Source organism: Telopea speciosissima, chromosome 3, assembly GCF_018873765.1.
Source record: "Telopea speciosissima isolate NSW1024214 ecotype Mountain lineage chromosome 3, Tspe_v1, whole genome shotgun sequence".
Classification (NCBI taxonomy): domain Eukaryota; kingdom Viridiplantae; phylum Streptophyta; class Magnoliopsida; order Proteales; family Proteaceae; genus Telopea; species Telopea speciosissima.
This window is the reverse complement of record NC_057918.1, coordinates 25,161,011-25,187,187: the sequence shown is the minus strand read 5'-3', so window position 1 is coordinate 25,187,187 and position 26,177 is coordinate 25,161,011. Positions and strand designations below refer to the sequence as shown.

General features: G+C 37.1%; 1 protein-coding gene across 2 annotated transcripts; it reads right to left on the bottom strand.

Annotated features, from left to right (window-relative positions):
- Window positions 1-1,574: 1,574 nt before the first annotated feature.
- LOC122655615 (lysM domain receptor-like kinase 3) lies at window positions 1,575-21,741 on the bottom strand. 2 transcript variants are annotated; one of them, XM_043849859.1, is made up of 14 exons: window positions 21,571-21,741; window positions 21,476-21,494; window positions 20,684-21,318; window positions 17,807-17,896; window positions 15,838-16,137; window positions 15,250-15,395; window positions 15,053-15,142; window positions 14,832-14,937; window positions 7,583-7,734; window positions 7,407-7,504; window positions 7,158-7,305; window positions 2,626-2,733; window positions 1,867-2,041; window positions 1,575-1,779 (listed from the first exon to the last, which is right to left on the bottom strand). In XM_043849859.1, coding segments are annotated over exons 1-13 (2,058 nt in total). In that variant the 5' UTR covers window positions 21,572-21,741; the 3' UTR covers window positions 1,575-1,779; window positions 1,867-1,876. The 2 variants fall into 2 exon arrangements, with proteins under 2 accessions (XP_043705794.1, XP_043705793.1); XM_043849858.1 differs by having other exon boundaries at window positions 1,575-2,041.
- Window positions 21,742-26,177: the final 4,436 nt, after the last annotated feature.

Here is a 26,177-nt window from a genome sequence, read left to right as displayed (position 1 = left end):
TGCACACTTAAAACCAAGACAAAACCAACTTAACCAATAACCAAAACTGAAACTGGATGAAAAACCGAACCGATATTAAAATCAAACTGATATAACCCAATACCAGCCCAAAACGCATTAAAAAATTCCCTCCCCCCCCCCCCCCCAATTTTGCAAATTTTGCATTCATGCATATGTCAAATTAAATCCAAACCAGATTGAAACTGAAATCAACCAGATAACAAACGATTAAAGAAATCGATATGAATCCAAATAAACGAACCAAAAGCAATCAAAACTGTCCTTATTTGTTTGGTTTTTTATTCGGACTGATTCAGCCCGAATTGACCCATTGACATCCCTAGAATTTAAGCTCATCCAACATTTTTTTGTCTAATCAAATAAATTCATAATGTCGGGCCGATCAGTATAGAACAAGTTGAGTCTTAAGCATCCTCAATCCCAACATGACCCGTATATTGATATCTTTTATCATGTTGTGTTATTTCAAAAACTATCTCAACCCTAATCCCTACCCGCCTAATTTTGATATTTTGTATCATGTTCGTATTAGAGTCGGCAGGTTGTCTGACAACGCCACCATTAACACTGATCCTTTGCCATTTGTCCCACACCCTCCAAAAGCCGCATTTAATGACACCCAAAGCTAAAAACCAAAAAAAAAAATAATTTTAGGCTGCGTTTGGTATAGCAATATTGGAATGCATTCTGACATTGATAACTTTCACTGCCTTTTATCATCCCAGAATGCATAACAAACGCAGCCTAATCAGTTAATCCATTCCATTCTAGTTAGCATTTTTGTTTTATCAATAATGCGAGTAGTGCTTATGAGACTTTCAACAATCAATCACATTGAAACCCAAAAGACGACCACATCGGGGTTCTGAATCTATCCCTGCACCGAAATTGTGGACTTTCCACGCACTTGTGGGCCTAATTCATAAAGGTATGAGATAAAGAAGAAGAAAGTTCACATGAACGAACTTGCAAAAGATAATAAAAATAGCACTCAACAAATGAAAGAAAGTTGAAACTATTGATCAATCCTCAATATCATATTTTCCCAAAATGGTATTAGCGTATGATATGGGTGGACCTAACTCTACAGACCACAACAATGAAAGCAAATCAACACCCAAAAAACCGAAAAGAGAAAAAGCAAATCCTAGTGGACGTGCAGGCCTCTACCTAGGGATATATACGTATAGATCTCGTGCACAGTCCATGATCACGATCATGATCATCAACCATATCAGGGGGAATTCAACTCTATCGCAACTCTCCCATGGTAGGTGGGAATTGCAACCCTTGACTCTAATGCAACTGTAGTGTCACTCAATCTTGACCAAGTTTGATATTTTTCATATTAGGCCATGTACTGGCAGACAGTGTGCCAATCATCTGCATTACATTTTCCTTCGTTCATACACTGACAAGTGACAATGATTATTCTGTTATATTTGACTTGATCCTTTAGCTAAGCCCATATTACTTTACTCCTGAAATCTAATATTCTAGCTCCATATTCCATCAAGAACATTGAGAAAGTGTAAGAAAAATGAGCAATAGTAGAAACAAGCTACTTATATAGATTATTTTGGATTAAAGTAACCGAAATTTTCCTTTATATCTATCAAGTATCATATTACAAAATTTTCTCACAAAGTGAACATCAAAAGAATAACAACATTTTCAATTTTAGTGGACAAAAAGGTGAAGACGATAAGTGACAGGCATGAATACTACTGCTCACCTCTTTAAGTGGATCATCTCTGCGACTATACACACACATGCACAAGGAATATAAAAGTCCACACGGGGATGACAAAAGATGTCTCTATGTAGTGGGGTGGAAATAAACTAAACCCATCATCTATCTCCCTTGCACAAGGCCACTGAAAACTTGGCTGTTCCCGGCTAGAGTTGCTTCCCACTCCACAGAAGATAGAAGGATCTGTGACAGGGAAATCACCACTTGCTTCATGTCTGGCCTTAAAATGGGATCATCATCCACACATTGCTTCGCCAGCATGGCCATCTGGGCAAACAGATACACCACATCATGAGATAAGAGGTGAGTTCATGAATTATTGAACACATACAAGTGCTTGATTGTTTATTCTGAAAGTGTAACTGCAACAGTAGCAGAACATTGTTTTTTCTGCATGTGGGTCAGTATTGGACTTGAGCCTTCTGGGCTCGAGGGCACCAGAGTGTTGGTATCCTTTAGCATGTAAAAACAAGAGACATAAGTTTTGCAAAGGAAGTATCCACAGTTGATGCTATTTGGTTAAAGACAGACAAATCTATTGTTCTCGTATTTTATTTTCATTTTTTGTCGAGGTTTATGCTCCCACTACCTAATACTTCTGGTAACTGAAGTTTTAACCATTCTCCAAAAAAAAAGGTCTCTGTCTCCCATCCAGATAGGAATCACTATCATGCAGTTCTGGTTGTTTTGCAGATGCTGAAGTGTTCCCCTTTACACTTCTAGTTCTATTTCATAAGGTAAACTGAAACTTTAACTTGATAAACGGTTCAAGCATCATTACCCTAACTATTTGGGTGCAAACAGAAAACCTGGTCTCCAGTCAATTTAGATCAGTTGAGGGTGATATTTACCTTGTATACACAATCATGGGGATACAAATCCATCATATTAGGATCAATGCAGTCCTTCAAGCTTGACATGCTCATTGAGTTGGGGGAGTTTCTAAGAGCTGCCAGCATCTGAAAATTTGCTTAAGTTAGAAAAGAAAGACTCATGTAACAGATCAGTTGCGCACCACTCAAAAATGAAGTGCAAAAATCAGAATTAAACCAGGTTGTCTAAAAGAATATTTTGAAGTTAAACATACTGCCTTCAGAAACCTGGCAGCTATGCATGCTTTGGAAGGATCAGGTTTTATGAGATGAACCAGAGATATGGAAACCCAAAGCACACAAAAGAATGCAAAAATATAAGACTGTTCCTAGAATCATATAGTGAAAAAAGCATACAAATGTTTTGACCTACCTTGATAAACCAAAGAATACAATAGGAACCGTCTTATCACTGACTTTGAAATTAGATTATTAAGACAAAAAATTGAACGATTGATCCATAGACACACCCATTTCATCTGTGTCTAACCTGATATTTGATCGATTTAGGGTAGTTCCACTTCAAATACTGGCATAAATCATGCTCCAAACAGCATTAGAGTATGAAGTATAGACCCTTTCAAGGGCTTAGATATCAGTAAAAACTCTATTTTTTTCTTCAAAAACCCATTTTTGAATGACTCAAGTTCAAGTTGGAATCTTTCATGATGTTTCTCAAAATAGTCCCTTTGGAAATTAGGCCACATCTCATAGTGCCTTAGAGACTTTGGAATAAAGTATTAATATACCCATGACTGATAAACGACGTCAAACTCACATGTGAAATACCATACGCTTCACTTGAACAGGAGATCATCTGGCACAAGCTCCAATCAACTTTCACGAGTCATGTGCTTTCTTGGAATTTTGGAACTCTTACAATTCAATTCGAAAGTGGCTTTTTTTTTTTTTTTTTTTTTTTTTTTTTTAAACTTCTAATTGTTCTCAAACCCTATTTTTCAGAACAATCATGTTCTTAGTTGCTTTTTAGATGACCTAATTTGGATCAAATCTCTTACATTTTTAATTAGAAAAAAGAACTGGTCTCATCAACCTTCAATCTCTTACAACTTGAATCAAAGGCTGAAATACTCAATCTCCCTCATTTGTCTACACTCTTTCAAAGCCTTAGCGTCTTCAGTCCAACAATCTAAGGATAACATCCTTGGGAAAAGGCCAAAGGAAGGCTAGAAGAATAAGAAGTTCAATTTGTGCAAGTGCTTCTTGGAAAGCTTTAATGCATCATAATCGACTCTGATGATGTGGGAATAACCCCACCAACAAACAGACTGCTCCCGTCTTGTTCGAATTGAAAGTATGCATACTTTTACCATCCTTTTCATTGTTTTCTTTTAATTTATTGCTTGACTCATTTGTTTGATTTTTGAATTGCAATTATATCAGGGCCTCTTTATGTTTTTGGTTTGTCTTAATTTGTTTTTTATGCACTTATGTGATCCTTCGTTATTTTCTTTCGATTTTCCCTAATCCTCTTTATTTTTCTTCAATTTCATGTGTTACATTGATAAATTAGGATTTATGCAAAAAAAACTATCATGGAATTGAGGTAGTTCAATTGATGCTTTTTAGTAACTTACAGAGACTATAATCTCTGATTTTCAACCACACTTGAATGCACAAGTAGGAGGACTAAAATCCAATGGGTAATTCTTTTTGCATGTATACATCTCTATTTTTATAGTTCTGATATCTTGTTTTAGTTTACGGTACAAGTCTCACAATGATGCAGGTGGGTGGATTAAATCCAATGGGCCTATTTGGGGTTTCTAAATTATTTCAAACTACACGTATTGCTCAAGCTTGTTTTCTTCTCTCATTAAATTCTAACACTGATTTTTGTAATACTTAAATATATGATTCTTGTCCTCGTTTTGATATGTTTATCTATGATTTAATATTATATCATCCTACATGCTTTTAAGGGTGTTTTTATGCTAAATCTAAAAACCTGGTGTATAAAGAAAGCTTTTCAAACTGGATGAAATCAGTGATTCACCATCTTTGGTGAAAATCAGTAATCATAGTCATATCTTTCAACTTTTCTATATCGTATACCCCCATCCAAATGGAAAATCAATCACATCCAACCCAACTGCTATTCTCTCACATGATCTCATTAGGTCAATAAATAGAAAAATCACAGAGTTATAATATACTGTCTACAAAAAGTTTAATATCATGTTGAAAATCAAATCCAGGCTTCTATATGCAGGTGTCTTGGCAGTTCATATAAAAGGTGGATTTCATAATTTAGAAAAACAACACAGTCAGGAATACAATGGATTGTTAAATTGAGCTTATCAGCACGTGTTTGTCTCTCAACTACAATTACATATTCATATTGAAAATCTTTGTTGATCGTTCCTATTTTTCATATTAGACAGAAAAACAATATGTGGAGTCTGGTTGTGAGTCCTTCCCTTTATTTAGGGATCATTTGGTTAGATGTGAAGTAAAGTGATTTAAAATTAAAACAAAACAAAATAGAAAGTTCTGTAATCATTTCCAAAAATATCTGTGTAACTAACTCAACAATATACTAAATGCTGTAAACTTTATATCATTGGAAAAAATTTCAGTGATAATTTACTTGCCATATTTAGTAGTTGTCAGTTAATTACATAATTATTCCTGGTAATGCTTGCAAATTTTTCCATTTGCTCTAATTTTACTTCACTTCACTTCCCATCTAACCAAACGACCTCTGACTCTAGTCCTCAATTTATATGGGAATGATGATATTGGTATATAGTAAATTTAGAAATGTAGATGCAAGTTCTTTCATCATTTCTGTATATATATATATATATATATATATATAGGGATCAAAATTGGTGTTCAGGGCAGGTCAATCCTACCAAATCGGAATGCAAAGTAAAGGACCAAATCCATATCCCCACTACCCTGTGGAATACATAGGGTATCTACCAATTTTGCAAAGGGGTGTGGGACTGCCACAGGTCTGCCAGAATGGGTGGGGCCTAATGTTTTTTGCATGACAAACCCAACCCTAATCCATTAAGTGTTGTATGAAATCCTAATCCATAAGGTGGGGTGACGAAGGCTCAGGCTTGACCCACCCAATTGCCTTTCATAAACATTTTGAATGATTTCGCAGTTCCTTATCATGGTTACTGAAATATTTGAACACGTCATTTCCCTTGTTTTCAAGTGGTTGACATTTTAACCAGCACTGAGTTTAAACTAGGTTCCACATTGATGGTAAAAATCATTATTGGGTACATTTTGTAAATGGATAAAGGGGTTTTTGGTTTTGGGTTTCAGCTTTTCTTTTTTCAGGGGGAGGTTAAAGGGGAATTGGAATAGATTTTGCATAGGGTCCATGTTGTGCAGTCCATGGACCATTGGCAAATGTAAAGCATACTGAGTGTACAGGTTGCTTTTTTGCATAGCATTACTACAATACTCTTTATTCTTCACTTTCTCTTAAGAAAAGAAAAGTTTTCCCAAACTTCCTTCAATTCATTTTCATTCCTTAATATTTTCCCCCCAGGACTCCTTCATTGTTACATTGTTCGTGGCTGCATCTATGTCAGCCCTTTGAGAAATGAAGATTTATGAAATTTGAATTCATGGAAAGTCCAACACTTTTCCATAATCTTTTTTTGTTTTGCATCTTGCTTTTATTTCTTTAAAAAACAAACTGTGATGCTTATGATTATCAAACCAAAAGATTATTCCAAGACATTATCACTATATATTTGTTCTGTCTCTGTAGGTCTGGATTCAATCCAATAATTTGTACAGAGTGTTACTCAATGTAGATGAAATGCTCATTTTCTCAATCCCAGATTGCTTGGTATAAAAAATAACACGTGTTTTATCATCTCTCTTTTCTTTTTTTTCGGGGGGTGGGGGGCATGAAGGGGTTTGGATCCAGAACTTTAGTCCTACTCACAAAAGGGATTTTCTTATTGACACCCCCTAAAGGTGTAAAATAATTGGTAACCTTATTATTATTATTATTTTTTCTCTCTTTTAGTATCGCATATTTTTTCTTTTAGTGAGTAAAATCCTGTCATTTAATTTTTTTTTCTCGAAAAACATGCTAAACAATAACATAATGGTAAGTCACTTTCAAATAATTTTGAATACCCTCTTTCACCCTTGACAAAAAAGGAAAAAAATTTGGTGTATAAAACAAGGGGCAATCAAGAGAAGGTGACAAGTTCTAAATACACCTATAGAGGTGTCATTCAGACAGCCCCTTCACAAAATTATAAATCTAATTAAAATGGGTGCACCCAGTGCATGAGGCTCCTGCCACTACGGGGTCTGAGGAGGGTCATAATGTATGCAGCCTTACCCCTGCTTTCGTATAGAGGCTGTTTCCAGAAAATTATAAATGTAATTGAAGGAATCAAATTGATTTAAGTTTTGAGGAAACAGATATTGAGTACACAGGAAACTATCTATATCATTTGAACGTACAGTTGTGGGCATTAGTGTGTGCAACACCAAAAACTTACAATGGACATCAACGAACGTCTTTCAGGATTTTTCATCACCAAGCCTTCAGTTCGTGTAATTGCTTCTTTTCCAGAAATTAACTCAAAAAGAACAATACCAAATGCATAAACATCGCTTTTGGTTGTAGCAAGGCCATCACTCAAGTATCTGATGAAGAAACACAACATTGAAATAGTGAATGGAAGATCAGTTCTAGATCTTGTTGTGAATTTCCATGACCTATACCCAAAAAGATAAGATTTGCTTACTCTGGAGCCAAATAACCAAAGGTTCCTACAACTCTTGTCGCAGAAGCTTCTCCTTCACCAGCTCTTCCAACAAGTTTTGCTAGTCCAAAATCTGAAATCTACATGTGAAAACGAAGTAAATCAGATGCACTAACGAACATCAGAGTGGAAACCATGTATCCCTCGTAGGTCAGCACCTTTGCTCTGAAAGCACTATCAAGTAAGATGTTGCTTGTTTTGATGTCGCGATGGACATAATGAATTTTAGTGTGTTCATGAATATATTCCAGACCTCTAGCAGCATCTAGTGCAATTTGAACCCGCACGATCCATGAAAGGGATGTATGACCTGAAGAAGTAAGTGTTGGCTCATGTTAGAACCAAATAGACAATACTAATTTTTATGCAACCAAACATGCATTAAAATAATTCAGCTCCCTCCCCCCCAGGTGATAATAGATGCAAATATCATAGATGAGTGTAGCATCCACACAGAGAAAAGAACAGATGTAATCAAAAGGTGAGATGTTACTGTTCAATCACAGTTTTCACAAAAGAAACTTGTATCAACTTAAGCTTACATTTAACTGATAACTGTAAGGGTAGAGCATTTATAATAATCCCAAACCCATGAAGGGCCACTTGAACTTGAGGGTTCAAGAATTAGTGTAGTCACAAGAGTATTGATTTGAAAAGATCGTTGGTCTGGAGGCCAACTATCTAAGTGCCACTGATTAAAAATTACTAGTGTAAGTTGACTATATTTATTGATTCTCCAGTCTATATTTCTCAGTTCAATGACACTATAGCTCCAGTTGTACATGCCATGAGAAAGTTGCTTGAGAACATATTATCACGGATAAAGGTGAATAACACTGACATCATGGTAATGCAATCTGAAAATCCAGGTTTGGATCTCAGATGCAAGCAGGCCCAATAATCAAATCTGTGATCAGATATGAGATAAGAATAAAAAACTTCGTTGTTAAGGGAAAAAATCAGATAGATGGAAGGGGAGTGTCAGAGTATATCGGGCTCTAGGGTTAGGCCTATCTCGATTAGAGTATTCTAATCGAGATGCCTAACTCCAAGGTGTCCCTTTTCTATGTTATTAATTAGAGTCGGTCTTAGTTCTGGTCTTAGTTCAGTTTCCTATTGTGGCTATGTTTCTAATTTAGTGATTCCTAGTAGGATTAGGAATCTTTGCTTGTACTCTGTTTTTATACAAATAAAGGCTCTTTGGGAGGGAACTGCTAGTTCGATCCATTGTCTAGACAGTCCCACTTCCTCTTCTTCATCTCTTCTCTTCCCATCACTCTCGGTTCTGGTGTTTTTGAATTCTAACAAGCTACATGGTATCAGAGCACAACCTTTAATTGGTTGTTGACTCACAATTCTGGTTTGAAGGCCTTACAAGTTTTCTCTTAAAGGGCTGCAGCACCCCATGCTGCAAACTACTTCAGATTAAACCCTAGTTGATGATAATAATAAACTAGGGTTCTTCTGTTGCTACTCTACTATTTGCATGGAATGAAGATCGATTGCAGCGAAGGCGGGCATTGGTGCAACGGTAAAGGTTGCTCCATTGTAACCAAGTGGTCACGGGTTCATGTCTGGAAACAGACTCTCTGCGAAAGCAGGGGTAAGGCTGCATACATTACGACCCTCACCAGACCCCGCAGTGGCAGGAGCCTCGTGCACTGGGTACGCCCTTTTTTTTAAGATTGATTGCAGCATCCATTACCTTTGAAGATCAAGCAGCATATATATATATTATCTCCAGCCATTACTTATTTACTCTTGAAGGACAGTTCAATTGAAGGTAGAATCTGATCCATTCTTCTTCGATCTTCCTCAAGTAAAGGTCTTCATCTCTCCATGCGACACACCCTGGTTTTAGGGTAAAACTACTGTGAGTTTCTGGAAAGTTATTTTCTTATTGAAATACTTAGTTCAATCTCTCTGCCTCGCTGAAAGGTGAGTTCGATCTCTCTGATTTGCTGCAATTAGGGTATAAGACCCTACTTCTGATATCTGGATTGGTTTGGGTTGTTAAACCCTATTTGTTTGAGACTCTTAAAGAGCCGGCTGTGTCCTTACTACTGCTGCACCATTACTACTGGGTTTTGAAACCCTATTTCTGGTTCTACTGCACTATTATTACTGGGTTTTGAAACCATATTTCTGGCCCCCTCAAGTGTCGATTGTTTCTCTACTACTGCTACTATTTTTCTGCTGTGTTGGTGATTAGTTGATATTATGGCTGATCCTAAACCACCAACGGACAATGTTCAAATCCAGATTACTACCATTAAACTCTCCAGAGTTTCAAACTACCTCTTATGGGCCCAGGCAGTACAAGCATACATCCATTCCAAAAGAAAACTGAAATACATCACAGATGATCCTCCTACTGCTGATCCAAAGGATCCTGCCACAGTCACAGCTCATGATGAGTGGATGCGTGAGAACTTTATGATCAAAATATGGTTATGGAATAGTGTTGCGTTTGCTATTGCATCCAATGTGATGTTTCACACTCTTGCTAAGGATGTCTAGAATGATCTGCGTGGAAGTTCTCTCAAGAAAGAAATATCTCCTGCATGTATGATCTTTATGAGAAACTTTTCACTTTCCAACAGAGAGATAAATCTTTGAATGAATACTTTGCCAGTTATAAAGGCATGGTTGAAGAACTCCAGAGACATTAACCACTCACTATTAATTTGGATCAGTTGAAACAACAAAGAGCTGAGTTTCATGCTGCTAAATTTTTTGCTGGATTACATCCCGACTATCAGTCTGTGACGAGTCAACTACTCACAGGGGAAAAAGTCCTCTCTCTCAATGAAGTATTCTCTCGTATCAATCGTCCGGATAATCCACCTAAAACTGATACTACTTCCAAAGACAGCTCAGCCTTTGTTTCTAGTCGTGGTAGAGCCGTAGAGGACGTGGTCGTGGCACTGGTGGAAGAGGTATTGGTTATCAACCCATTGATAGGTCTTCCCACCAATGCTCTTATTGTGGCAAACCAAATCATACTGTGGATACCTATTGGGCTAAACATGGAAAACCTGAGTGGGCGAATGAACTAACCAATACAACCATGATTGACACTTCCACTGAAAACCTACGGCTGATATGAATCAAAGTTCTACATCGAGTACTTCATCCACTGTGTCTCGTGATGATTACAACCAACTAGTCAAACGGCTCCAACAACTTGAAGATGCATCTGCCTCCACCTCTACAGCCACCTTAGCCTATAAAAGGTAACTCTGCCTTTTATCCTTCTTCTATCTCCTTGCTTATTGATTCTGGTGCTTCATGTCATATGACTAGTAAGCCAAGTTTGTTCTCTTCAATAAATCAAGTTCAAAACTCTTCCAATGTTATACTTGCTAATGGGTCTTCTACTTAGATAACTGGTCATGGAACTGTTTCCTCAACATCCTCCATGACCTTCTCCCTTGTTCTCCATGTTCTTAAATTACCTTTGAGTCTTTTATCTGGTAGTCAACTTACTAATCCCTGAATTGTTCTGTGACTTTCTACCCTTCTTATTGTGTATTTCAGGACCTTCAAACAAGGCAGATGATTGGTGGAGGGATTGAGCGCGATGGTCTGTATTACTTGGATGGCATGGAACCTTCTACTGTAGCTACATGTACTACCATCCCATCTCCTATCAATGACATTTACATCTTGGACACCCGTCTCTACCTAAGATCCAGTTGATGGTTCCTAGTTGCAAATCTACATCTCGTCTTAAGTGTGAAGCCTGTGAACTAGGAAAACATCATTGTACCTTCTTCCCTGTCCTTAATACACCTAGAAGTTCTTCATTGTTCACGTTAGTACATTCTGATATTTGGGGTCCGTGACGAGTCCGTAATAGATTACGGTTTTCTTATTTTATTAGTTTTTTGGATGACTATTCCCGTCCTACTTGGGTGTACCTGTTGAAAGACATCTCAATTTCTTACAGTGTTAAAATTTTTTTAACAAGAAATAAAAACTCAATTTGATGTGTCCATTAAAATCTTTCGTTTTAATAATGCTCTTGAGTACACTCAAATTGAGATATCCGATTTTTGTCTCACTCATGGGATAGTTCAACAAACTAGTTGCTTGTACACTCCATGACAAAATGGGGTGGCCAAACACAAGAATAGACACTTATTGGCGGGATTCTACCAAAGTATGCAAGCTTTGTAAGACAATCTATGGGTTGAAATTATCTCCAAGAGCATGGTTTGATAAGTTCAGCTCCATTGTAACTCAATTTGGGTTCTCACAGTGTTAATCTGACCATTCCGTCTTTGTTCGTCGCCAGAGTTCAAAGGTCGTTGTGATGGTAGTTTATGTAGATGATATTATTAAATCTGCTAACGATGCTTTTGGTATCGCTAAAGTTAAATCCAATCTTCATCAGCATTTTCAAATGAAAGACTTGGGTGTTCTTAAGAATTTCCTTGGTATTGAGGTTTTACAAAGCAAGAAAGGTATTATCTTATCACAGAGATGTCCTTGACCTCCTTTCTGAAACTGGAATGCTTGCTTCCAAACTAGCAGATACTCCCATGAATCCCCATAAAAAACTTGGTTCCAGTGAGAGTGAGGATTTTACAGATGTACATCGGTGTAGAAGATTAGTTGGGAAACTCATTTACCTTACTGTTACTCGACCAGATATATCCTTTGTCGTTTTGAGTTATTAGTCAGCTTATGCAAACACCAAAGAAGATTCACTGGAATGCTGCTTGTCGTGTGCTATGATACCTAAAATGTGCTCTTGGCAAGGTTCTCATTTATCGATCTAATCGAAATGTTAATCTGGTTGGGTTTTCTGATGTTGATTGGGCTGGTGCTGATGGTGATAAGCACTCTACAACTAGTTATTGTACCTTTGTGGGTGGTAACTTAGTCACATGGAAAAGCAAGGAACAAACTACTGTTGCTAGATCTAGTATTGAGGTTGAGTATCGGGGCAATGGCACATACTACAACTGAGTTAATGTGGAAAAAGTCATTGCTTCAGGAGTTGGGGTTTCCTATCACTCAACCTATGAAGATGTTTTGTGACAATCAAGCCGCTATTTATATTGCAAGCAATCCAGTGTTTCATAAGAGGTCGAAGCACATTGAAGTTGATTGTCACTTTGTTCGAGATGTTGTTATGAAGAAGTTGGTTTCTACTCCATTTGTTTCAACTACTAACCAACTCGGTGATCTGTTTACCAAACCGCTGTTTGGACCTGCTTTTCGAAGAGGTTGTTCTAAGCTGGGCCTAGGTGATTTGTACGCTCCAGCTTGAGGGGGAGTGTTAGAGTATATCAGGCTCTAGGGTTAGGCCTATCTCGATTAGAGTATTCTAATCGAGATGCCTAACACCTAGGTGTCCCTTTTCTATGTTATTAATTATAATCAGTCTTAGTTCAGTTTCCTATTGTGGCTATGTTTCTAATTTAATGATTCCTAGTAGGATTAGGAACCTTTACTAGTACTCTGTTTTATATAAATAAAGGCTCTTTGGGAGGGGACTGCTAGTTCAATCCATTGTCTAGACAGTCCCCCTTCCTCTTCTTCATCTCTTCTCTTCCCATCACTCTTGGTTCTGGTGTTTTTGGATTCTAACAAGCTACAGGGAGGAAAGAGAGATGGGATTGATCTTCTTGGGAGGAAGAAGAGAGACAAAGAGAACAAGAGAAGGGGGAAGATAGTAGGTTTGGGATACCAATCCCGTATGCACTGCTCAACAGCACCAAAAACTCATAGGAAAAAATTCATATTCTTTAGTCAAATCTTCTCTAATTGACAAGAGATGTATTACATATATATTTATAGACCTTTTAAAATTCCCAATTTGACTCATAAAAGGACTTCTAATCACTCTAATACACGCCATAAAGTAAATAAACTCAAAACAGAACTCTATAGCTATTAAGTATTAATCTAACTCAAACACTCAAGTTAACTACAAATCCCGTGTACTTACATTATCCCCACTTAATGGGCTTATAAATTAGGCTCATTACATCAATAAGCCCAAAAATAAGAAGCCTAAGATCCATAGAACCCAACCATGGGCAAAAATAAAGTCTTCTGAGGTCCGATTGACCCAATTGGACAATCTTAACTGCATCAATTCCCTTGATGTTGAGAAAAACTCGCCCTTCAGTTTTGTAGAAGGGAAAGAATAAAAGTACTCGAACTGAGGTTAGCTCTTTCATGTCAGCAACTCAAATAAAATCCAAAATATGAAGCTTCGATGTTGCATCTATGTCTTGAAATAAGTGGGGGATAACAAACTCAATATGAACATCCGTTGTTGCAGTTGCCTCACCCATAATAACTGTCTCGTCTCCCTTGATCGTAACTTATTGTCCTAACATCTAAGCGGTTTTCCTCAGGTGTTAACTCATTCGGCTCACCTGTGGCTGCACTATCGATATCACCTCCTTTGACTTTGAGAATGCTTCGTCAATCAATCCTTGAAGAACGAATGTCTGGCGCATGTGAGAAGGTTGTAGGGTGCGCAAATTTTTGTTGCAATCAACGACACCTCTTCATTCTTCCAACCACTCTTGCCCCAATTTAATGATGAGCTGAGGAGAAATCTGAGATGGATCTCAGAGTCGCAAGGGAGAGAGAAATTCACAAATCACACTCAAGTTGAGCAATCCAATTCACTGTTCTGTTTTCAAATCTGTTCTCCATCAATGGATTACAATGTTTACATAAGAAAATCAAAATAATCCTAGTGGGAATGTAAAGTTATCTCCTAATCCAACTCTAAAACTAAAATAGACTTCAAAAATAACTAGTCTATTCCTATGTTGTATCCTACCCAATGCAAACATAAGAAAATAAAGACATAAATATTAAACTACTCTAGTTCCAACCCCTGTTGGACCAAAAGCCTGGATTGGACCAGTTCTTTCTGGGTTTGGGTTCCCAAAGCCAGTCATGCTACTGCATCACATGGCCAACCAAACTGAAGCCTTATACATCTACCCTCCAACAATTATAACATTCTTCTGTACTGATACGTACACTTTGATAATCACATGAAATTGTAAGAAAGCACCATAATAAGACTTAAAAGGGACAAAAATTAAATCCCAATGCCTGTAAGAGCACATCATCAACATGACCAGATCCCTACACTAACCTTTTCTGGGATTCCTAGAGGATTTAATTGAAACATTCAGGACGTCTATATTTGAAGGGGATGTAAAATGTAATAGGTTTTGTCTCCCTGATAAGCAGCTCAAAGGCCACAAGAGATATGAAATCAGGTGTAATAAACCTTACTTCACATGCCAAAGACACAGAGAAATCAGATTTTATACTACGAGGAGTTTCCAAACTAAAGAAGTTGAGTATAATTGAATTTTTGATGTATAAACCTTTTTGCACCATGTGTAAAAGTAAGCTTACCCTTGTTCTGAGGATCATGTAGATGGCTTCTAAGAGAACCCTTTTGTGCATATTCATAAATAAGGAAGAGCTCATCCTTAGTAGCTGCAAATCCAATCAATTCTACCTTGAAAAAATTAAGTAAAACTCAGAGTCAAAGTTTGATGTGATGTAAGTGACAAAAATGAGTTGTGACAATCTCAAAAGAATTAAGAAAATTTGAACAGCACAAGAAGCATTACCAAATTTGCATGATGGACTTTGCATAAAACTTTCATCTCTGCCATGAATTCTTTAGTCTTAGTAGCAGTCATTCTTTTGATTGCAACCATCTGAAAAGATTTCAAAATCTATATCAGTAATTTCCCTGATAAGGGACATCACTATACATAATTGTGAAAATCATAATTGCAAGATCTAAGAGCAAAAGGCTGTATACTTGGTCTCGAAGAATTCCATAGTAAACAGAACCATATGTCCCATGCCCTAGCAGATTTGAATCAGAGAAACCATCAGTTGAAGAATGAATTTCTTCATTTGTGAAAACAACAGGTTTCTCCATGTCAAACACATCAGTCTCCATTTCTGCAAGAAATAAGGAGAGAACATCAGATTCAGGACATGCAAGCTTCAATTCTTTGGAGGGGGTTTAAGAATCAAAATAAAACTGTAAAATGAGATTGATCCTAAGCCAAGAGCACTTGTAAGTAGCAAAAAGAAAAATGCTTTTCCTTCTAAGAAGGAACTGGCAGTTACCCAAAATTCAAGTAATGTGTGAATCCAGCAGACCTTCTGTTCTACTTTGGAAGCACAGATGAACTCAAATAAGATACTTCATCCCCAGACCCAAACGCCAAAAAATAATTATTAATTAAGGTGAAAACAAAAGAAGGTTATAGAAACACAATTCAAGATGGAATGAATAAAGTTTAAGTTGAAGAGTTCAAGAACATAATAGAAAGCATACATGCAACCACACTTTTAAGGAAACCTAATAACATATGGTATTCTCATTAGTTAGTTAGACCTTTAGGAATATTTATTTGGCGATTGTTAGATTCTCCATTAGTTGGCTTCAAGTTCTCTGACTTGCAGCTGATAGACCGTCCTGAAGCACAACAGAAACTTGTTGTCCGAAGGATATGAAATTTATGAGAGGTCTTTCCATCAGGATCTTTTGCACGACTTCCTGGGGTGACAGCACAGCAGATGGATGACTTGCATGAGACACAGATAAGTATAGTTGTGAGTATCAAAACAAGACCAACTCCTAGGCTCCCTATAATCCATCCATATGGCAGATGAGTTTTATGATTTGCTTGATTTGCTGCAAAACAGGTAGCATGTAAGTCATTATATTTCCAATTAGTGCAAAAAGGAGGAAAAAGAAGAGTACTACAACAGAAAACTAAAGTAGGATAAAAAGCTTAAGAGTACGCCTTCATCATGGATAAATGTCTGTTATAATTAGGCATAACCAGCTTTGTAGATGATGGGTACCTCTTGATAAATTTTACCACTGGAGAACCTATCACAATTGACAATGATGGACAAGCAGCTAACTAGCAATTAGAATGCCGGGGGGGGGGGGGACAAATGATGCAGGAGCAATTCCTTGGACTGGGCTATACCCGGAAGGGGATCCATATGAAGACAAACTGGGTCCAAATGGTTTTTAGGTTTAGTAGGATATTTACTTATTTATTTATTTAGAATTATTATTGGGATTTTCTCTTGTAGTCTTTTAATTTGAATGGATCACCTATTAGCGGTAGAGTCCTTTTATGTTTTAATAGGCTAATTAAAGATAGAGTTGATTTAGGCAAATTGTTATTAGGAGTATTTATTTCATCTTTAAATACAAGTTGTAACCTACGCAACACTCAGAATTTGAGAATATTGAATGAAAATTGAGTTCGTTGGTTGTAACCAAGAACCAACGAGTGTGTGCTCCCTTCCTACTCTCTCTCATTTCTGATCCTCTCTTTAAATCTCTCTCATCTCCCTCTTTACTTCCCATCTTCATTATTATTCTCTTTTATTGTTCCTTTTATTTCTGTCATAGCTTTCAATTTCCTCTTACCACCGATTTTCCTCTAGTAATAAATCTGGTTTTCAGCCATGAGTTACTTACGCGAGGAAGAAGACCAATCTTCCTATCTCACAATTCCTTCTCCTTGGTATTTATTGCTCTATTGCCAAATATATCCTTTCCATTACCTTTTACTCCTGCATGTCCCATACCGTATATTTGCTTCCAAGTTTGTCCTTAGTAAATAGTAATCCCCTTCGCATCCCTTCTTCTTTACTTACCTAACAGCCCCTTAAAAAATTCTGGTTATTATGAAATTGTCATTGCCCTTCTATTATTTGGACTTATGTTAATTGGGTGGGTCCATAGGCGATCCGAGTAGGGGGCTTCCGGACCCCGGATCTGCATCAACAAAATTCTTTTCCAAAAGGGGGTGATATCTTAGTTTTGGGCTCTCATTTTGCTTTTTCCCAGTTGTTGTATTTAGCTGGTTTCTATGCTTCTCTTTTGGCTGTCAAGGGGCTGGGGAAGTGTAGGCTCTAGCTTCCTTTGGTGAGGGAGAGGGGCAGTTCTGTGTGTTAGGGCTTATCATATTGTCACCCCTTGCTGTTGAGGTTGTGGTATCTTTCCCCTGTTTTACCCTCTTTTCTCTATAAGTTCTTCTTTCTGGTATTGACTGATCAAAAAAGAAAAGAAATTGAATATTCAGGAAACTGCTCATGTAGAAAGAATCTCACTTCCCATAAAAAACACATCAAGTGGGCTGCAGTTTAATTAGAGATTCAGATTGAGAACAAAAGTTGTTATACATGACTCAAGCAGCTCTATTCCATCCTCTTCTTTCTCACTACATCATTGTCTTCTTGATATTCTTTCCTCTTCTTATTACATATCTCAGAATGTACCATATAAAATTCAAGATAGAGGAACAGATTCAACAAAATAAAACATAAATCATACATACCTGAGACAGTGTAGACAGATGGTGATGGACCAGGAACAGGAACAGGAGCAGGAGAAATCTCCTTCTCTAGCGGATAAGGTTCACCAGGAACTACAAAAAAAAGACAACATTATTACAGTAATCAAGGGAAGCCTCTAAGTAAGGATAATCAAAGGAGATGACCCCACAACTTACAATTGACATACCAAAAGAATAATACAAAGCAAAGCAAAGCAAAGCAAAGCAAAGTATCTGACAATTTAGAAACATGAAGATTGCTTTTAGACAGAGGAATCCATGTTTTCAACTAGCCAGCCGTTTAAATATATTGTGTTAGGTATATGATATCTGTATGTTTTCATGGGTATACATATAGATAGTCATAGAATCATGATGTTCAGCCATCTTTGCCCTTCAAGTGACCAGCTTTTCCCCACCTACCAACCCCAAAGCCTATAACTGATCAAGTGAAAAGCTGAACTTTGACAGTTGCTCCTTAAGGAACCAATGGCTGTTTAGCTGAAAAGGAGTACAGCATGAGTATGAGATTTCGTGAGAGCAAAGCTCCTCCTCTCAAAGGTCTCACCTTTGGCTTCAACAAGGTGAAATCAATTTTAAAAAAGAAAATAAATGAATGAAAATTTCCCTTATAATAATAATATACATTTTCAAAATATGAAAATATACCATATATAAAATAAGTTCACCATTAACTTTTAGGTACTTAAGTTCGAATTTCCCTTTTCTGAAGCACCATCAGGGTAACCAGTCCAACAATAAATAGAAAGCCAGATTGAAAATTTATTGATATGATTGAAGTGGGTTACAGAAAAATGCAATTTGAAAGCAAAATTAAGTAGATACAGAGATTACAAATTTGCATAGCATTTGGCGGTGTGAAAAGAAGCAGCCAACTTGGGGACTCCAAGGATTGTGAATCATTCCATGCCCGGAAGAGGCTTTGATAAGCACTCAAACATCAAAGAAAAATACATTATCTGGAAAAAAAAAAATGCATGTCCCTCATGTCATCTGTAATGCTCGGAAAAAGGCACTCAAAGCTGCCACAAGTCATTTTATTCTGTCCCTTGAACTTAAAATTTTAGGATCTCTGTTCACATCATACATATGCACAGAATTAAGAGTAAAGAGTATGTATTGGAGACCCGCAAGAGATGATTAAGGTATACATGATTTCAACTTGAGCCTTTTTCCACTTTTGAATATTCAATTATATATGGGTAAAGACAGGGTCCTGGAACAAGGTCCATGGTATTAAAATTTAACCTAATTTTATCATATTACATACTCTCTTCCTTATAATGCTATACCAAGACAACTTACGAGTTTAAACATGGATTAACTTCAATAGCTCCGTCAAACCATAGAAGAAGAAAACCTGTAATTTGGACGAACTCTAACCTATACAGAAAGTCACTCAATATAAAGACAGGAAGCGCTTCATATCCTTTTTGACATGTCATTCCTAAGTGACTATGCAGAGAGATATTCTGCAACAGACCTTGGCCTCCACTTTGATGAGGAGGTTGTTAAGAATTTACTGAGAAAATTCTTTTTAACCTTTTTGTACAATGGACAAGGCTTATACTTCAATTTTTTTCAGACATCCTTGGTCAATTGAAGGGTTTTTTTTTTTTTTTTTTTTTTTGGGGGGAGGTGGGGGGGCGGATGGGGGTGGGTTGGAGGAGTATAAACCCCTTTCTCCAATTCCTATCATGACATATATAAAGAGGACACATCTCCACCTTTTCAAACACACACAGGATGGTTGGAATCATTTATAACATCATAAACCATTGACATTACAGTTCTACAAGCTACTCAACATCTTCATCTCAACACTTCCCGGTCATCTACTTTACCTCATTGAGAGGGGGGGGGGGGAAGACTCTAGAATGAACTTTTGTGTGACCAGATACTCTTCTTCATCCACCATTAGACCCAACAACATTTATACAACAACACCTCTGTTCTTTTGTTTTTCTCTTGTATTAAGTCAGTGTACTCTTGGATACTTTCCTCAATTTCAATTTCCTCTGTCATGCAGGAAAGAACAAGAATGCAGGTATGCTATAGTTCTGAGTACCATATATCAGTGGGCAATTTAGGGCATTCAAGAGTAAATTAACAAAAGATGAAGGTCAGCCCCAACTAAAACTGTATTTAAGGACCCTGAAAGAAGTTTAGGTTCCCAGCCAACCTAAGACTATTTTACATGATTGTCAATAACTCAAATAAACCAAGGAAATCATGTCACACAGAGCAGAATCCATCCCAAGATCTTGGAGTGATTTTGTACATCCTCAATCGAAAACAACCAAGTGATGGTACCTGTTTGAAAATGAACATCTCTGATGACAAACCCTATTGGTTCTTGGGAACAACGAATGAATTAAGTAGGAGATCATGATGTGCCACACCATAATTTTGGAGAATCCCAAGCAACTCAAAATTTTCCATACGAATTTTTACATCCTGCGTACACTACAGGGCCTTGTTTGACATTTGCTCCATACGACTTAGTGGACTCTACTTTGATCAAATATGAATCCTCCAAAGTGGGTCCACAATTAAGAAATGGCTTTAGCATGTTTGTTATAAAGTTCATTTGTATGTAGAAGTTGTTTACTCGGGGACAGTCGAACTCTGTTATCTGGTCCACAGTTTGGTTCACTATCGTCACATTGAAAAGAAAAGAAAACAGCTTAATCTACCCTCTTAGTTCACTAAATCGATCCACAACTTGCAGAATTGCTCCGGAAGTACTGTTGCAATTCGACATACTCTAGCATTCTAACAATGGCTACTTCTCAAGTAGAGCCAATCCAGCAGGTATCTCAATATAGGATGAAAACAAGAGTTGAAGAACAAACTAACCTGAATTCAGTGGAATGTAATAAACGGCCCCAACAGATACATTATCCGGATTTGCAATTCCGTTCACAGACTCAATGTTATCCATGCTCACCCCAAACCTGCTGGCCAATGATTCGACCGTGTCCCCATCTTGCATCACATAACTCATCAAGTAATTCCACAACCTGTTCGAACATCCACACATGAGATGCAAGGACACCACCGAACCATAACGCGCTTCCCGTGTCGAATTGGGCGTGAAGGCAAGACCGCCGTACGCTTCCATCACCATTTCATAGACCAATCCTTTATCTTGCCTGACCGTAAAAGTTGTGTTGGTCAGGTACTTCTTGATCGAAGCACTACACGAACAGTTCTTCCTGATGAAGAAATAGCCAAAATCGTTTCCCTCGACCGTTACATCTTGCGGTAAAACATCAAACATGCTCTGAATTACAGCCAGGGTCTGGTCCGGATTTGGCTTGAAGGCCAGAAAAGACGTGCAGAGGCGAGTGGTATCTGAGCAGTTCAAGGGTGTATTATCCGAAAACGAGCATTGCAAATTGAACAACAAGACTATAGTCAACAGATAGATCTGTACAACCTTCATTGCAGCTTCGATCAGTGATGAAACCACGGATGAAAAAAACCTGAGTTGAAGTGAAAAAAAAAAAAGAACTACTGTAGCAGAATTGAGATTGAAAGTCCAGCTATATAGCTCAAAACGAGTGAAACAAGAAACTAAACGGAAAGCACTTTAATGACTTTCAATGAAAAATTGAACAACTTGAGAAATTAACTCTAGTGCCAGATGGAAAACGATTGCAGAGCAATAACAAGAAACAAGTAATGCAATTGCTTCGTTTTAGTGAAATAAAAAAGCGAAAAATAAAGGAGAATTTCTGAAGTTGGAGATAGAACCAAATTAGAGCAGATATGTTACATGATTTGCAGAGATGGAAAGAAATGAAGCTCAGAGAAGAACAGCGGAGGCTCTGGTACGGAAGAGGAGAAGACAGCTCCACTACACTTGGTGGAGATTTGAGTACAAACAAAGGAAAGAACAACACTAAATGAGAGCAAGTAACTACTAAGGGGGATTGAAGGATAGTAGAGAGGAAAGGCAACTGTAAATTCTCCATTTTTGGTTTTTGCGGTTTGCCTTTTGGTTTTGCCCCATCTCTCTCAGAAACGATAAACAGTAAAATTGAAAGCGACGAGCAGAAAAACCAAGAACAAGAACCTCGGGAGATTTTTCGGGATGTCCCAGTCAGCTAATAAAAACCCTTCTTTGTAACTGTTAATTACCATTATTACCACAACGTCAAAACAATTAAAATACTCGAATAGTTCAACTACGTTTGGTCCCAACTCCCAACATTACTCCAATTTCCCGATCCAACGGATCAAGGTGGGCCCGGTTCACGGATGTACTGGTTCACTACGACCCCATCCATAGGTGCGTGATTAATAAATTGCTCATAACTATTGTTGTTTGTAAGTGTATCACCTTACCCAATTGTACTCCCAGACCAGAGAGACAAGAGGGATACAATCACAAATTAATGAGCAGTGTCGCTCTCACGTGTACCCAATGAGATACTCTTACATAGCCCGGTTTAACCATTGACTAATTTAGATTAGTTTTAAAAGGTGGGGCCAAAGGTCACCAAACACCAACTGTGGCACTTGATGGACCATCAATTTTGGCGTGATAATATCTAAATAGCACTTACACGTAATGGGATCGGTGGCCATGATGTGTTTTCTCGTTCTGATACCAAATGTTAAGTATTTGATCAATATATTAAAAACTTAAAAACTAATGAAACCTATTTCATTCTAGATTGGTTCAATATAGGTTCATACACTAGATCAAGTCCCATTAGATATATAATAGATTCTTCATTTATTCTCGAATCCTAATCCAAGTAATTTACCTGTTTTGAAATTTCAAATTGATTTCAATTGAATCCAAATCAAAATTCACAAAGGATTTCGTTGCCGCTTACTCGAACCTTGCTTGGCATTACAAATTATAACTCAAGATTCGGGATCTGATCGATTGGATAGATTGTTTTGGTTCAACTGATCACGATTTCAACCCATCCAGCTTGTCTAATTTTTGTAAGGAAACTAGGGTTAGGCATGTTTTTGCCGATTCCTCACCGATACATGGCCAGAGGCCTAGAACCGATCTGAATCCAATTCCGAGTATTTAGTAAACCACGGTTGACTCGCAAATATAAAAAAATGGCCACGAGGTTGATATATGGTCGATTAATCGGCAACTTCAGTAGACGGATCCGAGACTTGGTTTGACCCAAGAACAGGTAGGCCCGCTCGTGGACTGGAAACAACTGTCAACACCCTTTCCCAAAAAGAAATAATTAATAAATAAAAGCAAGATAAAATGTAAATCTAAGCCAGATGGGCCAGATCAGAACCTGGAGCAAACGCCAAAGTCATATCTCACCAGCCCACCCAAAAGGGCCAAAGTGATTACATTCTGTCCTTTTTTAAGTTTCTGGCACTCTATTACCTCTTTCTTGTTCTCTCTCTTTTTCACTATTAAATGTTATCCAGTCGAGCAACTATTTACAGCCTGGATTTGGTTTATAGGATTTCTGGATACCTTTGAGTGACTAGTTTTTGAATCATATAAAAAAAACCTTTGTGTTTTTTGGTACTAGAAAAAACAGAAAAAAAAAGCCTTAGATCTACAAATTATAGATCTTCCATCAATGCAAATATTCTTCATTTCTAAACAAAAAATTATGGAAGAGTTGGTAGTTGAACACAAAAGAAGTAATTGAGGGTTAAATTGGCATTCTTATGAACCCTTGATATCATTGTCAAGTCATTTGAGCTGAGTTCATGGTCTATTCAACTCTAACAATGGCCAGATTAAAATAATTTACATGTCAAGTTTTAATCTAATCGAAATTTATTCAAAGTATTCAAAATATAGGGTGTATTGTTATACATGAGAGGATTTGCTTATTATATACGAGGGGATACAAGTGAATTTGAGTTGAAACTTTAACATGTTGTCAATCTATATTTTTCTCTATACATTCAATAAGGTAAAAGGTTCCATGAGCTGATGGGGTAGTGTTCATTAGCACCTCTCTATCTGTTTTTTTGCTTTGCACATGAATTGACCTTGTTGCCTTTAAATTAGGATACCATTTTGCCGCACCTCATTGGTGTGCTCCTGTATGTCATTTGCTTAGATAATGCACCATTTTTTTAGGGGGGGGGGGGAGAGGGGAAGAAGTTAAGAAAACAATGCCCAAAATGGTGATTTGCAAAAGAAAACGAAAAACAGAGTAGACAAACAACACACAACACCAGGGATTTACGTGGTTCACCCCCAAGATGGGAAACTACGCCCACGGTCGAGTAATAAAACAGATTTCACGATCTTTTGAAAATGTTACAAAACCTCTCATACAACCCTCCCAGAGATAAGAACATTATATAGAGAAGCTCTAACTCGAGAAAGTATAAAAATGCCCCTAAACCCAAAAATGTTAAACCGAACAGGGTCGGACCAAAACATAATATATGTCTCAAAATGTATTGATTTGAAGGTCTCAACGAGCCCAACACAACACATAGTCGTGACAATGACGTATCCATTTTTTAGGTCATTCGAGTTCGTTTCGAGGCCGAAACGACCCTCCAAAGATCCCAACTATACTTTCCAAACCAAAAATCAAGCTTCACCAATAACAAAAGGGTGTTGAGAACTTAAGTTTTTAGTATAGGAAAATAAATATTTACAACTAAAGTGCAGTTGCAGCTTTTCGATATAGAGCACCCAATTATGCACTGTGCATTTCTTATTTGATCATTCTACCTCTTGGATAGGTGAGAAACAACTTGGATGAGCCACATGTCCATTTGGGAATCTATTCCTTTTACTCATTTGCTCTTATGATTCATATATCACAAAAATTTGTATATTAAAAAATTATTAAAAAATCAAAATTTTATTTTAAATTTAGCTTAAGATTAGATGATGATATGAACAACATATCCACAACATTTGAGCCTCTTTAAATCGGCGCAACATGACAAAGAGAGGCCACTTCAATAAGCATAACTTCCAAATAGGGCTTTGTTGGATTCTCATATTTGCCCCCACACTTGGCCACTCAACCTAGGGATGGCAATAGTTTAACGATTATAACCATTCCATATATGATCCTCTTAAAATTGTACCACACACACCATATTCGACACGTTCGAGGCTCCTAATTTTACAAAGGGGCAAGTACCTTGGTTTTTCTCAAATAACATACTCAATTCTATTTACCAACAAGAAAAAAAAAAACAAAAAAAAAACTCAACCCATAACTTGTGAAGGTCGTACATATCAGATGCACTAGAAGCCATAAAAAATATCGCATTTTTCCTTAAGGGGCGGTTTTCATGCACAACTGTGAACCGAATAAGGTGGAAGGGGTTAGGGTGCATCAAACAGGCCCATTTGGTCATTTTGACCTCCTATTGTAAGAGGGGGCATAATTGTACAAGCGTGTATAACTATGCATGAAACTTTTGGCCTTTTCCTTATGATAAAATCATTTTTAGGGTTTTTTTTGGTTTTTTCTGAAAGAAGGGGGATAGAACTTGATTAAGAAAAATGAACAGAGTCTCATACTAAAGAAGCCATGAGTTCATCAACCTTTCTTAGGTCTACTTCATGGAATTAAATACCGATACCTAATCGATACTATATTGGTGAAACAATTCTTATTATGGACAAATTTATCTAAAAAAAATTATTTTTTTTATTAAAATTGAAAACAAAACCATCTAATATGATTCAAAACAATCGATACATATTGGCATCAGTGTCATTATCAGCCAAGATGAATGCGGATCCTAATATCGATGTTAATAACCATGGTCTACCTATCCCGAAGAAAGAAAAGAGTATATATATATATATATTTTGGTTACGGAAAAAGAAGTTAAATTATATTAGTCTGTTACAGCGCGGAAGGTATTGGAACATCCCATTGGCACTTGATAGTGTAATTAAGAAGCCCCACTTTTGATTATGTAATAATAAAGGATTGGAATTTGGGACCCACCAATGAAAGGGATCCAGCTGGGAGATTACCAATACCAAAAGCAGCATAAATATGATCAATTATTATTATTATTATTTTATTTCTTTTTTTCAATTACATTTATAGCGTCAAAATGGAATCATTCATTGTCGATGGACAGCAAAGATTTGTCAATTAAAAATATTATTTACAGCAATGATTAAAAAAATTAATCATAAATAACAATTAAGGTGGGTGGTGGAAGAAGAAGAGGAACACCGAACACGAGGCCGAATGGCCGATGCGTATGGGATTACGCTAAAACTCGTATTAGTAAGGCTAAAGCATCAATCCACATGTTTTAGTCCTTTCCGAAACCCCATATGTATATTATTACTTTAACGTGTGCAAACTTAATAAATTGCATTTCTGGGCCTTCATACTCACAA